This window comes from Mycteria americana, chromosome 1 (genome assembly GCF_035582795.1).
Source record: "Mycteria americana isolate JAX WOST 10 ecotype Jacksonville Zoo and Gardens chromosome 1, USCA_MyAme_1.0, whole genome shotgun sequence".
Taxonomy (NCBI): domain Eukaryota; kingdom Metazoa; phylum Chordata; class Aves; order Ciconiiformes; family Ciconiidae; genus Mycteria; species Mycteria americana.
Window position 1 is genome coordinate 119,108,439 of NC_134365.1, and position 17,086 is coordinate 119,125,524.

General features: G+C 35.4%; 1 protein-coding gene across 5 annotated transcripts in view; it reads right to left on the reverse strand.

The window, feature by feature from the left end:
* SYNJ1 (synaptojanin 1) overlaps positions 1–17,086 on the reverse strand; it is a 67,981-nt gene that overhangs the window by 24,140 nt on the left and 26,755 nt on the right. For all 5 annotated transcript variants that reach the window (XM_075517521.1, XM_075517528.1, XM_075517546.1 and 2 more), the window contains 10 exons: positions 14,858–15,023; positions 8,542–8,733; positions 8,317–8,401; positions 6,902–7,042; positions 6,330–6,522; positions 4,852–5,010; positions 2,464–2,620; positions 1,994–2,111; positions 1,662–1,877; positions 769–847 (listed from right to left, as the gene is read on the reverse strand). In XM_075517521.1, the coding sequence (XP_075373636.1) occupies positions 769–847; positions 1,662–1,877; positions 1,994–2,111; positions 2,464–2,620; positions 4,852–5,010; positions 6,330–6,522; positions 6,902–7,042; positions 8,317–8,401; positions 8,542–8,733; positions 14,858–15,023 (1,506 nt within the window). The remainder of the gene's footprint in view (positions 1–768; positions 848–1,661; positions 1,878–1,993; positions 2,112–2,463; positions 2,621–4,851; positions 5,011–6,329; positions 6,523–6,901; positions 7,043–8,316; positions 8,402–8,541; positions 8,734–14,857; positions 15,024–17,086) is intronic.

Here is a 17,086-nt window from a genome sequence, read left to right on the forward strand (position 1 = left end):
GCTTCTGGTTTCTTTATTCCAACAGAAACACTACTCTTTGTAAAGAAAAACAGACTTGCTTATAAACTACATTAATAAAGTCATTTTTAGAGACTGATAAAACAGCAGGCCTTCATTCTGCAAACTGACACATGACACTGAGCCCCTATCCTGCATCGACTGTCAGTGAAACTCTCAGCTGATGCAAGGATCCATCTGCAAACATCACATTACAGAATCTAAGTCTTAACAGGAACACAGATCAGCAAAAATTTGAACATGAAAATTAAAATTTTTACAAATATTAAATCCTGGCCCTACAAAAGTCAATGAGAGCTGAAATTTTGACATTTTAAAGTGATTGCAGTACATGAGTGCTGAATTTTAAATAATTGCAGGCTATAAATATGATAAACTGGTTCATACTACAAACAAGGTAAAAACTCTGCTTTTTAAATCATTAAAAAAACAACAACCAATTAAAAATCCCTCATTTGAAGAAGATGCCACTCAATAAGGGATATTCATTTCTCCAACAGTCCTCCTCCTAAAAATAAATTAAGTTTGGTACTTCTCTAAGCTGGCTTTTGAAACTCAACATAATGCTATGTGGCTATCAAAAGTAAAAAAAAAAAAAAAAAAAATTAGATGCAACAGTCTAGTATGGAACATGAAAAACTTTTAAGAATTAAAAGCAAACAAACAAACAAAAACCACAACCTACCCAAGTATTCTTTAAAAAATTGGATTTTCTCTTGCTATATGAAAGTTCAGTAATTTTTACATTACCTCAGTACCATTCAAATTCATAACATTCAAAGCAGAGCTTCCTTCCAAAAATGTTACCCACATCTTGTCTTCCACAAACCTGCAAAGTCCATCGGAAACAATAATTAAAATACTTTATCCTACCTACCAAGTTTTGAAGTCTCTTATCTTAAAGGTTTTTCAATGTTTCACTTGAAGGAGAAGAATTATTTTTTTAAGTTCATTAAAATATATATAATTGGCTAATAAGTTTTAACTGAATGTATCCTTGCAACAACCAAAAAAAAAAGGCAAAAGAGAACCAGGTAAATATCACACAGCGAAAGCATTGTTCTCTTAAAAATTATGTGACTACAGTTACACATTCAATAGTAATTGTGTGGCTACAGGTTAGATATTTGAATTAGGTGTTCCACGTTACATCACATTATGGACTTGGGACTATGCTCCTAGTCTTCTGAAAAAAACCAAAACAAAATAAGCCCCCCCCAAACCCAAACAAAATACCACAAAATACCAGAACACTTATAGTTCAATTAACAACTTCGTGAAAATGCAACATTCACAGGGATCCTCTCATCTTCAATTCATCTAAAACTACTAACCTAATTTTAGAATACGAATTTTGTAGAAAATTACATAAATAACAAATTTTAACTCTGACTGATTTCTGACAAAGTCAGTATGATACTCTATCTCAAAAATAAAGAGTATCTGGAAAAATTAAGTCTGAAAGCTGAGACACATACAGGTATGTAAAACTAATTTTCAACTGTAAAGACATTAAAGTTGAAATCTAAATGTTAAAAATAAAGCAGATCATAACTGAAATGCCCACTAAGAAAGTAACTTTATTCAGGAAATAGGTGGGAACAATGAAGAGGAATAGAGATTAAATGTAAAAAGTCTTTAACCTTATAAGTATAACTTCACCATAGCTTGCAAATTTTTGAAGAAGATCATCAATCAAGTTATCATCAAAATAGTTTTCTTCTGCTGAAGAACTTCTGATGGAGACCATTACAGTACCATCAGGTGGTCCTTGCATTGCAATCACCTCCTTATAAACTTTTTGTCTCTCTTCTGCTTCAATTTCAAATATGTCGATGTCAATCAAGGCAACCACAGGCCTTGGAAAAAAATACATGAGAAAAACCTGTAAGCAGAGTATCTGAGCAACAAAATATATAACATGCATATTAAATCTTCAATGATTAGGAAGTAATGTATAAAATAAAACTGAAACCTATGATCAGATGTCTTCAGCTCTGCTCTTCCATAGTGCAACAAAGTACCAGGATTCCATGTATAAGGGACGTTACTGTCATCGTGAAAACTAGCATTCAGAAGATCCAGGTCTTCAGCTACATTCAGTATTAATGAAAACAAAAGGGGAAAAACACAGTGATTGCAAGAATATGCTTTTAAAAATAAGCTATTTGTAAAAAGATAAAAAAGAAAGTAAACCAAAACCAAGTGTTTTACAGAAAAAAAATATAAGTTCCTTTTGAACTACTGAAATATCAGTAACTGGTATCTGATTCTTGATCCTCCTGTTCAGTGTCACTGCATTTATTGCAGATGCTATTATAAGCTTTCTGTCTCATACAAAGTCAGGGATAGAAGCTCAGAATCACTGGCACTGTGAATGTCACTAAATAGATTCTATAAGCCAGTTAAAAGAATATTTTAAACAATTTAAGGAAGCACTCAAACCTGATCGGTCAAAAGGCCATTTTCTTCTTCTCCAAAGAATACGATCTGTCCATGCTGGTGTGCGACATTTTTCACTGGTGTCATAGTCATCAGAAAACAGATCATATTTGTATGTAGGAGCAAAATTTATTTTCCCTTCTAAAAATCCCCTAAAAATCTGGAAGAAACAAAGCAGTTATGTGTCATGCCAGAAGACAGAAACAGATGGGAAACAGCTTGAAACTAATCAGAATTCTCTTTTCTAACAGTGAAAACCCTCTATACACATCTCAAAAGGAAAAAAAAAATAGTCATTTGATAATATGAATCCTTCTCCAAAATTTATCTGCTGAAAACATTCTACATTTGCCACTAAGACTAAATAGTGACCCAGACAGATCATCATTAAACAAAAGTATGTCAACATTTTTATCTTTAAACCCAGGCTCATGAGCAACCTACTGTTCCTCCAATGTCATTCAGAACTTGAGGTCATCCAGAACACAGATGCTGTTCATAGCACTTTAATTAGCTGGTTAGTTGCTCATGTGTCAGCAAAAGTTGGGAATTAAGGTTTATATTTTATGTACCTATGTGAACATGCAAAGCATTCCCCCAAATTGATACAAGATGCCCCACCAATAAATAGGAGTTAAGGAAGAAAAAAAAAAAAGAAAAAAGAAAAATAGAGAGTCCTTAATACATTCAATATGAACTGAAAGATTAGAGAGATAATATCACCATTTCTTCTCAAGTGAATAGGAAAACAGAATAAAAAGAGATATTATGTGAAATTACCTGCCAAGAGTACGTATGGCATTTAGAGATACAGAGTCAATTTAAAGGAATAAAAAAAATCCGTTAGGTACTTTGCAACATAAACAGATACAGCCAGCTGACACAAGACCCTAGAAGGCCAGGAGATTTGCTCGCTCGCTCCTTAAGTGTTTAAACTAGACATAAGCTAAAACCCTTTAGTTAACTTAACCAGCTCCAGTCTTGAGTTTAATCTTGTATGGGCAGTTTTACTTCACATCAGAGATCTGTAAAACATAAATCTAACTTAGATTTTACAGTCAAGTCTGCATCAAATGACAAGGTTAGCCTGCTTTTCTTGTTGGAAATATAAATTGGAATCCAGTCAATTTAAATATCAATGTCAGAAGATCAATGTCAGAATGTCAGAAGATCCGCAGCGTCTGAGACAATTTATTAATTTCTTTGCCTTTGGTAATTATTCCTTAACCTACTTTTACAGAGAAAATTGCTATGTAAATGCCTTTCCTGAACAGCAGATACACCAGTTAACAGCCACATGCAACAACCTTGGAGCTACCTTTGCTAGCCAGCTGATACCCCCTACTGCCCAGGCAGACACTTCCAAACAATGGAATATTACCCCAACAGTGCAATACTACCCCTTCTTCTCCCCAGCCAGGAGACTATTTTAAGTCTTTTTCGTATTCTGGTAGTTTCCATAGATCTTCCCACCTTTATAACTGCTTTAAGTGTCTTCAAGACCTCTACACCGCTCTTGTTTTGGTCGAATTAACAGACAATCATGCTGTCTGCCCATTTGAACTTAAGTCTCTTTTTCTCTAGGAACTGGGCTATAGAAAAAAAAAATTAAAAACTATCAAGTGTTTTTCCTCCTGTTCTGGTGCACAAGACACTAGCACAAATGGAAGAGAACTCTAATTCAGAAAAAACACTGCTTACGATCAAAGTGCTGGCAAGCAGACAAAACTAACAACAGAGGATTGTCTCTCATTTTACCATCTACAGCATTCCCATATAAAGCTGGAATGAGGGAATACACACTTTCACACAAAATTTGATTCATTACAAATATTCCTTCAATTGCCACATGCTGCCTCCCAAGAAACCCTAAAAATCTAAAATCTGAAGCTGTCTTCAGACTTTGTTATTCCATACTCCTTTTCTTTGTAAGTAAAAAGGCTACTGTTTGGACTATTCCTTTTTCCAACAGCATGACAGTAACAGCATTAGACCTATTACTGCAGCAATTTAAAGTAAACAATAACATTACCAAAAGAACTTCTATAAATATTTTTAAATAGTTGCACCTGATAAAAAGAAAAATATTATAATTAGTAAACTCCAACACAATGTTCTAAAAAGATGATAGAGTTTCCTTTTTTTTTCAGAAGAGAAGGAAAAACCTCGCTTCTCCAGCTAGTCACTGTATTTGTGTCACTGCGTCTTCAGGTCAGTTGCTACCAGTAAGTTACTAAATGTTGCTATGTCCCACCCTTCCATACTACTACCTGGACGAAAGTGGGAAGTAAAACATGCTTGAGGACATAGATTTACAGAAGCACCACAGAAAACTGCTAAAGCCAAAAGAAAAATAAAGCATTCTTAAGTGCGGTAACATTTTTAAGATACCTGTCCAGAATTTTTCTGATTGATAAGTTGGTCTCCTGCTATAAGGGGATCCCAATTCTGTTGTCGTATTAGGTCCTTAACCTCCTCATTTGGAATATCTATTCGATAATTAAAGTCACCACACCAAAAGATATAGTCATGGGAAAAGAGCATCCTTCCCTGTAAAACAGAAGCACACAATGAGATCAAAAACAACCAAGTGACAAATTTACTACTTCCAGGTGCAGAAATTCAGTTTTTAACTGTAAAATATGCATCATTTCTAGCTGATGAGAACAACTGAAATACATGTTAGTATTTAGTGCTCATATGGTTAGAACAACATAGCTAACTGTATGGTATTCACACATATAGAGTATGAAAGAAGAAGTAACATTTCTTATGTAATTTGAATTTCTAAAGAAACATGAATCATCTGAATTGGATTCTAAAATTCTTTATCTTTCTACTCCTATTTTAGAAGTCTGCTCTAAGGTGATGTCTGCTACCTGTGTCACAAAGAGGTTACAAAGGAGAACAAAACACAGCCCTGGGATCTTGTAGCACAATATCCTGACAAACTGCAAATTGAGGGCTTTATTGTTCAGATGTAATTGAAGACTTTTCAGTTATAGACATTTTTCATGGCTAGGGAGAGACAGAAGGGCTCTGTTAGTTTAAACAAAGCCTAGGGTTTTGAAGTGAGAACTTTTACTTCCCTCTTTGTTTTGATTTTTCCATTGCCCTTAAGTAAATCAAAGCAGATACACTGGCAGATTAAAAAAAGCAGCATTTAGGAAACTGTTTCTGGGGACCGTAGGAATACAGTACTTTCAAGAAAAACTGAAACATGACCATGGGGACAAATTTAGAAATTAAAAAACCCTGTAAAATAAGATGTCAGACTCCTGCACAGTGCCATAGAAACTAACAAAGGACAGTTTGACTACAAAATTTAAGACAACTTTGAGTCTCAAGGAAGCATTTTGTTGCACTGATAAAATTACCAAGTATTTACGTGGTGTTTGACAATCCTTTATGAGAATATGGTACAGAACTGTAAAATCCAACTTGACAAAAATGAGTAAACAAGCAGTTAAAATGAGTTAGCAAAAATCATTCTTGTGTACTGAAAATAGTGCTGTTTCCCATTTTTTTCTCATAGCTGATTAACACCAGTGCTTACAAAAGTTCTACTGAATGTCAGGAATCTATAAGGTCTCTTTCCTATGCTAAATCCTTGATGCCTAATGCAAGTGAATTCGTGCTTCATCATCTCTATCAGTCATTGCACTGGAAAGGTCTATTCTTTCTGCAATCATCTATTTTAATAAAAATTGTAGGAACTTAATTATCTCTGAGTCCTCTAACCCAAGGAAATTTGATTTCCACAGGAATCTGGGGAGGGGAAGAAAATAAATAGAGCTTTTGGGTGACACTGCTGGAGCTCAAAGGCTTTAACTTCTCATTTGTTACGGAATTTGAACACTGTTGCTTACCATTGGAAAACTGAGCTTGCGAGCTATTTCTACGAAGTCTTCATTTCTCTCTTTAACTTGTGATTGCCCTGCAGCAAAATGACTGCAGACAAAGCAAAGACTGGATGTATGAAACAACATCCGAATTGCTACTGCACCTTTATTACCAGTGGCTCCTCCCATGCCAGTCTTTACAGTATCCACAGCAACATCCCTAAAAGAGTTAAACAGCTATTAAACCTTCAAATACAATGGCACAGAAGTTAACAGCTTTAAGTATGTCTGAATATGACATTATGTTGGTAAGAGAACATTTTCACATTGTTCTTTCAGCAGTCAGGCCACTGGGCTATTTTAAAAACATGCCAACAGCTATTGAGCAGGTAACAATATAACACTTCAGCTTTTCAAGCTTTCTTGGCAACTGATGAAGCATTTAAAAACTAAGATAAAAGAATTTAAGGAACTAGTTCCCAGAAGATGGAACAGCTCTTTTAGAGCCCCATATGCTTCTTAGTACACTTGAATGTTAGCTTGCAATACAAAGCAAACTGAAGGTGACCCAACTTGGGCACAGCTGTGTGTTCACTGACCTGATAAAAGGAGCATGCTGGGGCCTGATGAACACAAAAAGGCAGACGCCCACCAACTGCTCAGAAGCCAGCAGCACATACTTGTAATCTCTTGATATAGTCTTCTGCAGTTCAGCAGCCCAGAGCTTCTGATTGGTTGTGCTAGCAGTGAGATTAAAAATGCCAGTTTTAAAATAAATCAAATTAAGCACGTATATTCAACTAGATCAACAGTTTAGAAACTTCATACAATAATCTTAACTAAACCTTGGGGTAGCAAGTAAAAGCCAAGTTGTGAATGGTGCTCAAATGCCTCCTAGCAGAGACACAGGCTATAGACCGTCATGACATTATCATTTCAAATTCAGCCTCATAAAATGCTGCCTCACTTTTCTTAACATGACAGACAATGTTAGGAGCCAAGGCTATCTTTCCTGTATTTCTGAGGCTAGACTAGAGGAGCAAAACCTAAGAATTTTTCTAGGGAGTTACTTCCTAGCCTAGAGCTCAGTCAATATTGGAAACCAGAGATGTCCATGGTCTTAGATCAAGAAGAAACTTCCTTGGAGACTTAATAGACCATGGTTTTCAGAGCTAGCACTGGATATAAATTAAAAATATCAGACCTGGAAACAGCATTAACCAGACACAGTGTGGAATTAGGGGATGACAAACTGCCACTTTGTCCTCAAGACAAAAGCCTGTGCAAAGGCTAACAGTGTTATAGGCTTTAGATGCTTTTTCCAGTAAGTTAAAGCTTGCTAAACACCAGAAAACATGCAAAACAGGCAGACAAAACAATGGACAAAATGAATACGATCCTAGGACTACACAAAAAGACTTCATCACTGGTATCACCCACCACTGGTAAAAATATATTTCCATAACCCACTCCGCTAGGGGTGAAAAATCCAAACTCATAATATATGCATGTAATACATGGAATGACAGCGAAAACTGTCAGTATGGAAGGAAGCCTTGCTTTATACACATCAAAATCTGATGCAAGACACTATATAAAGGCATACCAACAATACATACTTTTGGAAGGAATTTCACAGGACTCGCTGTTCCCAGCAGTAGGAAGGCACAGAGACTGTGGAACACTACGAGCATTGGAGGTAAATTCCTTCAAAGTGTTAAATGAAGGAAAAAGTTGAGGGGCTGCTGAAGGTGCAATCAAAATATAGTCAAGTACTGACTGTTTGGATCCTTCAGATTACATTATACATGATCTAAGTGATCACGTTAGGGAAAGCAGAGATGAAGTCTGCAATCCTGGCACAGAAACTGGCAGAGAGAACTGGAATACAGTCAAAAATTAATCCAGACTAATCCCAACCATTACAAAACAGGAGAAAAAAATTTTAAATAACACTTTTCTCAAAAAATGTCATTATCAACTAAACTAGTACTGTATAGATTTTATCACCTACCTGGCATTCACAATGTTCCCTGCATTTAACTCCACCATTTCTTCAAATCCGATGGCAAATATGTCTACAGGCTTGCTTTTGCGATCTGCATTTAAATATTAAAAAAGCTATTTGTCGTTTATAATTAACTTAAGAACTAAGACCTCATATATCTATTTTAATGTTTATGATCTAATTATGAAAATCAGAGTTTTCAAGAAAAAATTGATAGAATACAAATCCTACCTTGGAATTCATGAATACCAGCTAATTTTGGTGCATCTAGAAGCCAGTCAGTGAGGGTCTGATTTCGAAAGGCAATACTTCGAAACTGCTTCCCGCCGTTGACGTTCCACGTCCCAACACAGACTCTAATTTTTTTCGGTTTTGCATACTTATAAAAGTTTTCACACATACTCTTTAGCACTTTTACAGATGCTGCAAAAACATTTGAAAAGACATTATTTTTATATAGAATGTTTCTTCAGAAAACTTGGCAATGAGATCTTTCCCTTAAAAAAATGGCAACAAATCCATGCACAGACATATAGAAAGTTAAACTGTGAAAGCAAGATGAATGCAGCTTTTCACAAGGGAAAGTACATTTGCAGACATATTACTTGTCTGGGTAGGATACTGACTGAATGAAAGACAGTAGTAATTTGTTCAAAGTAATAGATATAAAAATAATATAGAAAAGAAACATAATTTATATGTTTTACAAATATCTGTCATTCTTTCACCCTATCTGTGATTCTCTGTGGAAACCATTATTTTTCATACATGCCAACACAGATATCTACCTCATTTTCGCAATTACATTTATGAAATTCAATCTCCATTACAAAAACAACTTACAGATATGTTAATTTCTAGAAGTGTAAAAATGACTGACATACTACATTTATTAAAATAGATAAGGTACATTATTTTATCATATTAGAGTATGTTTATTTAAGCCACAAATCTGAATTATTTTTTAGATCAGTTGAATGCCTAAAATTCTGCTTTAGTGAGGAAAGTAGGCTAGGATTCAAAACAATGAAACTCATTTCTCTCTCACACCAGCCTTCCTCTGTGCCTTGTTTCTATCTGCCAGATGGGAGAGAGAGTAATGACCATCTGTAAAGGGCATTGTGAGAAACAAACAAACAAACAAGATTATTCAATGGTCAGACACTAGAGTTACAGAGATTTTAAAAGTCCCTTCATAAATCAGCTGCATAATATACTCATACAGATATATTTCCTAATGCAAACGAACAAATCTGAATATTTTTTAAAATTATGCTCCTTTTTTTCTTTCATCTAGTGGAATAAAAATTGCATCAGGTGTAAATAGTATTGTTTGCATTGTACTTTACCTAAGTGATATTAATTTACCTATTTTGAATACTCTTATGGTTATGAGACTGTGAGAATCATATCAACAATATTAGATGGAATTCTTCCCTTCACTGTGTGCTGTCTTGCAAAATGGTCTGCTACTGGGCACGATATTTTCATTCAAATCCCCAAAATAGGATGATTAGTGAGCTGTTGTTGTCTTTTTAGTTACTCTTTTTAAGTTTACCACCTTTAAATTTGCTACAGAATCTTGGCTACCCAATTAAAACAAAAATCAGGGATTCTATAGCCCTCATGGTTTTGAAACAGACTGAAAGAAGAAACAATAGAAGAAAATAATGTATTGTATTTGTTGTTTGTGAAATCTTTCACTGCTGAACAAATCATATATCCATATATGGGCTAATCACATATAAAAGACAATGAACTGACCGGCGTCTCCTTGGGGTACTACAGGCAGATCATGCTTGGGATCATGCTTTCCTTATCATAATCCAGGTCAATGAAGTCAAGAAAACAGCAAGGAGCCAACAATACTTTACACCTTCAGGTGAGAGCCAAATACTGAGTCTACTTCTGAATATATCTACACACTAGATAACAGTCAAGTCAAGAAGTCCACCAAATGCCAGAAAAGCCTCCGAGGGTCAAGGACAGAAGCTACCCAAGCACCTGACCACTGAAGAGAAATCAAACCAAGAAATGTAGCCACGACACATACAAGTACCCAAATCAGCCAAAGGATCAGCTGAACCCAAGGAACCCAAAATAGCATCACAGACAGCTTTGAAGATCTGCACAGATTAGCCTTCGTAGTACTCTAAGCAAGTTTAAAAGCAGCGTTTGGACTTGTATTCTCTCCACTTCAGTTCCTTCCTTTTCTTTTGCAAATTTAGCAATTTTCAGCTTAATTTTAAATAGTTACTCCAAGTAATTCATATTTGCTACCAAGCAGCTTTTAAGAAAAGCTGCAAAAATGAGTTATTGCCTATTTAACTCCTGACATTGTCATGAACCCCTAATGTGAAAAATCTTACCAGGATAGAATCTAACTTTAGAAGTGAACTGACAACATGCTTATTACAAAAATGAAATTCATACCTTTAAACTAGCATGCTTTCTAAATTGTAGAATAACTCTTTTTCTAAATTAGAATAAATAAAAAAAAAAGAAAAAAAAAAGATGACATTTTCATCTGTTTTCCAAAATACTGAGTGAGCCAACTGTTTTTCAGGTCTCCTGACCCTCCTGCATACATTATTTTCCTTCACATTTCTAGCTATTTATCTTTTCAACAAAATTGTGTCTCACTCTACAACGTTAAAAATCCAATCAATTACATTTTCTGTTATTTTGCAGCAAAAATACTTTAACTGCTGTTCATACTAGGCAGGCAGAAATTTGGAAAGCAGTTCTACAAAGGTAATAGAATAGTAATTTAAAATTCTTGGTGGGATATTCTGTGCAACTGAATTTGATTGAACTATTTTACTACAACATCCAAATTACTGTAGATGTTTCAAGATATGCAATTTGTATCCAGATGAAACCCACAGTGAAACCTTACATCAGGAAGTTAAAAAATAGTTGACATGTATGACTCTTCATGAGTTATAAGCTAAGCTGATAAAGTCTAGATGGTAACACCATAAATGATAATGTGACTGTTTATTCCAATAAACAGTTTTTAACACTGACAAAATGACAGTGAATCAGTTAATTTCAGGTGTGTATTAACTCTGACTCAGATTTCATTATTTAAGTACTTAGTAAGAGTTAAGTAGATACAGTAAAACACTAATAGAAAAAGCAAAGCTGAGATGAATGTAAAGGGAAAAGACATTTAAAGCTCAAAAATACAGATTATGGTTGAAGTGGTTTTCCAAGGCGGGGGGGAATAAAAAAAAAAAAGAAAAAAAAAAAGCTTTAAATACTTCAGATGATTTGAACAACAATCTAGCCAAGAACAAATCCTCATGCTTTCTTCCAAGGATCCTCCCATGTCAATCTTCAGTACTCAGGGCTACTGGCTGCTACCCGAGCACACACATTCAGGGGATACTGTGCACAACTTCACTATTCTCTTAAAATGGGAGATTTGTCTGAACAATTATTAAGAGCTTCCTTGTTTCTTTCCCTCCTCCTCTCTCTTTGTCTTCCCAGGTATTAAGAACATACTTTTTTCCTCTCACCCAGAAACTAAGCATCTGATCTGGTTTCACTGAACCTACTTCCAAGAGGCAGCACAATGAACCCTATTAAGGCAATAGCTCAGAAACTGCCGTTTAAATTTTCTCAACATATAGTAAAATCTGAACATATGAGCATCAGGAATATTTTATTTTAAATAATAGTTTCTGGGAACAAGGAGATGATGAAGTATTGCACAGCTGACAAGTACTTGCAGCTCTTCCTTAAAAATATGGAATATGTATATATCCCATCTCCCCAAATGGAGCAGCTTCATGTAAACAGCTTAAGTTACAACAAAAAGGAGAATTTTCATTAAGAATTAGAAAATTTTGAAAACAAAGTTCAAAGGCATTATGTTGCTTATGTTGCTAACTTACAATGATAATAACTAAGAGTTTTCAGAAGCTTCTAAATTGAAGAGATCTTTCATGTCATTTTCTTTTAACTGCCTCATCCCTACGCATTCTTATTATTACATATCACTTCTTCATGTTCACAGTATTGCTGAATCCTCCAAAGCCAACCTCTCATATTTTAAGCCCAACACCACAGACATTGGTCAAGATTTTACTGCAATGTCTCAAAGTAGAAGATGAGGAGTTAACTATAAAGTTCCCTCTTCAGGCCCTCTCTTCACCAAGAGTTTTACCTAAATAGATGCTATAATACTTCCATTTTGTGTCACATGCAGAGGTAACCGTATCTCAGTGGTTTTGACTGTACTTTTGCTCCACAGAACACAAGAGTCAGCACGTTATTTCAGATCATTCCCGTACAACGTTAACCTTTGCTGGGAGATATTACAAAATCAGTCGGTCTCATGCAAGAACACAAACAGGTAGAGCCTTCTAACGGCACATAAGATGAAGTTACAAATTGTACTAAAGAGTTTTACCTCTTATCCTAAACAAAACATTTAGACAAAACAAAAATACAGAAGCTCCCAAACCAGATAAAAAAGCAAATTCCCCTACAGCTAGAATAAAGCATTGGCAAAAACAAATCCCAAAGAATTCGTTGCCTCTTTTCGTAACTCACACCCAAGCACATCTGCAACATTTTTCACCCCTTATATTTTCACTTTCCTCGTATTAAAGAGCTTTTCTTGGATTAAGGGATTTTGAGGCACAGGAATGCCAGATCCAAACACTACTAGGAAAATGTGAGCCCACAACCAAATATTATGCAAATAGGCACAAGAAAAAAGCCAGAGAAGAACAACAGCTGCTCAGATATTTACAGCTTAATTTACTGTACTATACCTGATTGTAATGATTGCTCTGAAACTACGGATGCAGTAAGAAGGAAACAAGAAAAAGATTAGTCAAATAAGTAATTGTTTTTTAAAATTTTCCAGCAATATGTGAGAGAACATGATGTAATATACAATTTATTACACATAACCATTTGCATCAGTCAAAGCACATCTTTTATGCTGCAAAATCTAAAAAATTCCACAACAATATTAACAAATTCTCTTTTCTTTGCTTCATTAATAATGGATTTACATATCATGAAGTATCTCTCTAGTTAATTCACCACGTAGCAGACAATGCAAAGACATTATGTTCAGTGAAGAGGGATTACTGTTCCTCAGCTGAGAGGAGCTGCAAGTATTGAAAGGACAGCTTGTATTCACAGAGAAAGTGAGAAGAAATGAAAATGACTTTCAACTAATTTTGAGGTGAGGCCAATTTAGCAGGTTTCAGACACAGGAAAAGTTACAATAACACAAAACCTTGTGGTAAAGAAATGAGAGGAAAACAGTCTTTCAGGTTCCGCATAGGAACTATATAAATACCCACAAGATGAAGACTACAATTGGGCAAGAATTTTTTTTCTTGTGCCACAGATTTACACTGAAGCTTTGACACATTTTTCTCATTCTAGGTTGAGAAGTGTCCAGGAGAAGGGGGGGGGGGGGGGGGGGGGGGAGGAAAAATTAGGAGTATTATTAATCCGTAAAAACGGCAATAACCCACCATTTAGGACACTCTTACCTGCGATCTTGGAAAGAAGACTCAAATTTAAGTTCCTTCTTTGCCCAAGAATTAGCTCCTCCATTTTTTATATCCCAGGAGAGTGCTCTAAACACAGCCCTACACCTGGCCCACTTACTATTTCCCTGCCCATCAGACCTGCAGAAGGATGGGACACGACTGAAGTCCTGGGGACCATGTAGGCTACACCTGTGTTTGGGGTTTGCAGGATGCTGTGGTTCAGCTCCCTGTTCTGATTAGGTGAACCACCTTCATGTAACCAGGCCACCCAAGTCCCACATGGCTACTCTGCCTAAGCAGAGTTTCTTACTGAAATCTCCGATTTTGATGCAGAATTTCACCCACAGTCTGACAAGCTTTTGTGGTGCACACATTCCTGGGAAAGACTTCTCACAAAAAAACATTTTGTGATGGAAAATCATTCATCAGGAATTTTCTGATAGCTCCTGTTATCTTAAATTTTCTTCCATTACCAAACCCCCTTTTGTTCCTCAGTACCTTAGAAACCAAAATGAAGATAAATACCAGCATTCTTAAGCTTGAAAAAAGAATAAATGCTTTCTATCTAGTTTAACACCATGGTGAGAATTTCTTCACTGACATGACAGATCAAATTAAGGAAGACATTTAGCAAACAATAAAAAACCCTAATATTTTAGTAAATCAGGATTTTTTTCCCCAAATTCAGCACATAATTGTCATGATTAACACCTGCTATAAATGGATTTGAAGAAGTGAACAGAACATATCTAACATGCATCTACAGTAAAGTTCTGACAAATATGCTCCACAAATATTTACCTATTGCACCACCAGGCATCAACAAAATATAAACAGTAAAGAAATTACTGCAGCATGTTAGTTTGGTAATATTAGTAAAGCAGAAGTAACTTCCATCTTTTAATAAGCCCACAGAACATAAAACAGCATTTATACTTTCCAATATTGCTTTGAAAACAGACTCCATACAGCTTTCTTACCCCAAATAGTTATCAGACATTAAATTCCTGAAAGACACATACCGCGTAAACTGCTGGTGGTTAAGAGAGCCCGTGCTTTATCTGCTAAATCACTATTTAGGGTATTTCCCAATAACAAAACATCAATGGCCTCCTGCTTGGAGCTATCAAAAAAGTTATTTTGAATCGTTCTGGTCACAGAACGAGCACCATCCTTCAGCTTTCCAGCCTGTTAGGGAGGAACACGTATAAAATATTTTATGTTGGACACTGCTCACAATAACATTGGCAATATTCAGTAACATATTTGTAAACTGCATTAATGATTTAAAAATCTAAGGCAATTTCCTTCTTTAAGTGTTAAATAAACTCTTCTGAGCGTACTGGACTATGTGTGCTTTCCCCCCCACCCCCAAATGCTAAACAACACAGTAATACCTTCAAGGCATATCTAACAACCAGATTATTCCAGTTTAAATTACTTAAATTAAACAAAACACTGCAGGGAGGGGAATAATTTTTTTTTCCCTAAACCCTTGGTCTTCAAAAATTAAATTGATACAGTGCCATGTTTAGATCATGATACGGGATTTTGGGCTTTTCCCCAAATAGTGAGAGATGAGCAAGCACTTGAGTCCAAATGTCATGATACATGAATATGTATGTATATGCACATATGAGCATATCAGTTCAGAATTCATATTCTGAAACATCCATGTTAAAAAAAGAGATAGCTTCAACTTACTAAGACCCCTTAACTTTTTAAAATATCATGCAAGTCTCATGCAGTATCCCAGAAGGAACATATACACTGATCTACAGCTACGTACATACGAAGACACTGTTGTTGCACACACTGCACACAAGTGGCGCGATTGAACAGTGCTCCAAAAGAACAGTGTCCAACTACCTGAACTAAACAAGAATCTCCAAGAGATGTACTGCTACTACAGATACTCCCTGTGGGTCAGACACCTAGAGGATAATGTAATCAACATGTCATGCAGTCTCATACTTGATTCAAAAACCAGCAGTGTTAATCTGTGTACACAGCACTGACAATGACAGGCACAAAGACATTTTCTTGATTACATGGTTTATTGTGTCTTACGCATGTAAGTGTATTTTGCCTGTGAGGTGTAACACACGCTATTGCATGTATATGAAAGATAGACCATAATCCATCAGGGATGCTGCATGGTATTATATTATTATAAAAAATACTCCAAGTTTACAGCTTGCATTGTTCATGAAGGTCTCTTAAATGCATAAGAAAAAAAGACAAAAGCTTAAGGAAACTACAAAACTAACCCATCGTTTAGTTCTCTGAATTGTACTAGACAACAAGAAAGAAACTGCTCTTTTGCAAAGGATAAGTAGTAGTAAATTGGCACCGTGATTTTTGGAAGACAATGTGGATGAGGTGTTGGGGAGCATACTATTGCAACAGGATTTTAATAGGATGCTGCTCCCTTTCTGTCAGACAATGTATAACTTATGACATGATCCAAAAAACACACTCACCATTCACATATCAGGCAATTAATTGAAAGGAACCCAGAGAAAGCAAAAGAAAGAGTAGGTAAGGAGTTAGATGTAACGAGTATTATAATACTTTAAAAAGGACTGCTTTTCAGAATAGAAATGTATATTAACACATTTAAAGTTAAAATATTTTTTCTCCTATCCTAAATTTCCATATTTTTTACTTCTAAGTACTCTTGGAGTTTGAAGAATCAAACTGACAAGCAAGAAATGGAAGAATTTCAACCATCAAACTTTTCATTTGAGAAATCAGACTACAATTAACAACTTAAAAACTACATTTTAAAATATATTATCAGAGTACTCAAGAAGACATTGAGTAGTGACCTGGTCAGGTTTCACTGAAACAACGGCAAGTATTGTATGGCTTTGAAAGGATTAAAGATCCTCTTTGAATAGATGGACTTCTGTCAGTGACGCTGTGTTTGATTTATGAGATGTGGTACTCATTGACAGTTGTACCAGGGCAGGGATCATGTGTTATTACAAAGACAGCAGAGTAAATGTACTCTGTGTTTTAAACATTAAAAATGGAAGTGTAAATACAGTAAACGCATTTTACAAAGTGAAAAATTTAAGTAGCCAAATGAATGGCAGAAAACTATTATTTTAGGAAAAGAAACAAGTACGGTTGAATGAGAAAGTCAGAAGGGGAGACACCCCATAAAATACTTACTGTAGTTTTCCTGATGGTCTGGGTGACATTTTTGTAAGAAAATAAAACTAAATATCTTTAACCAAATTCCA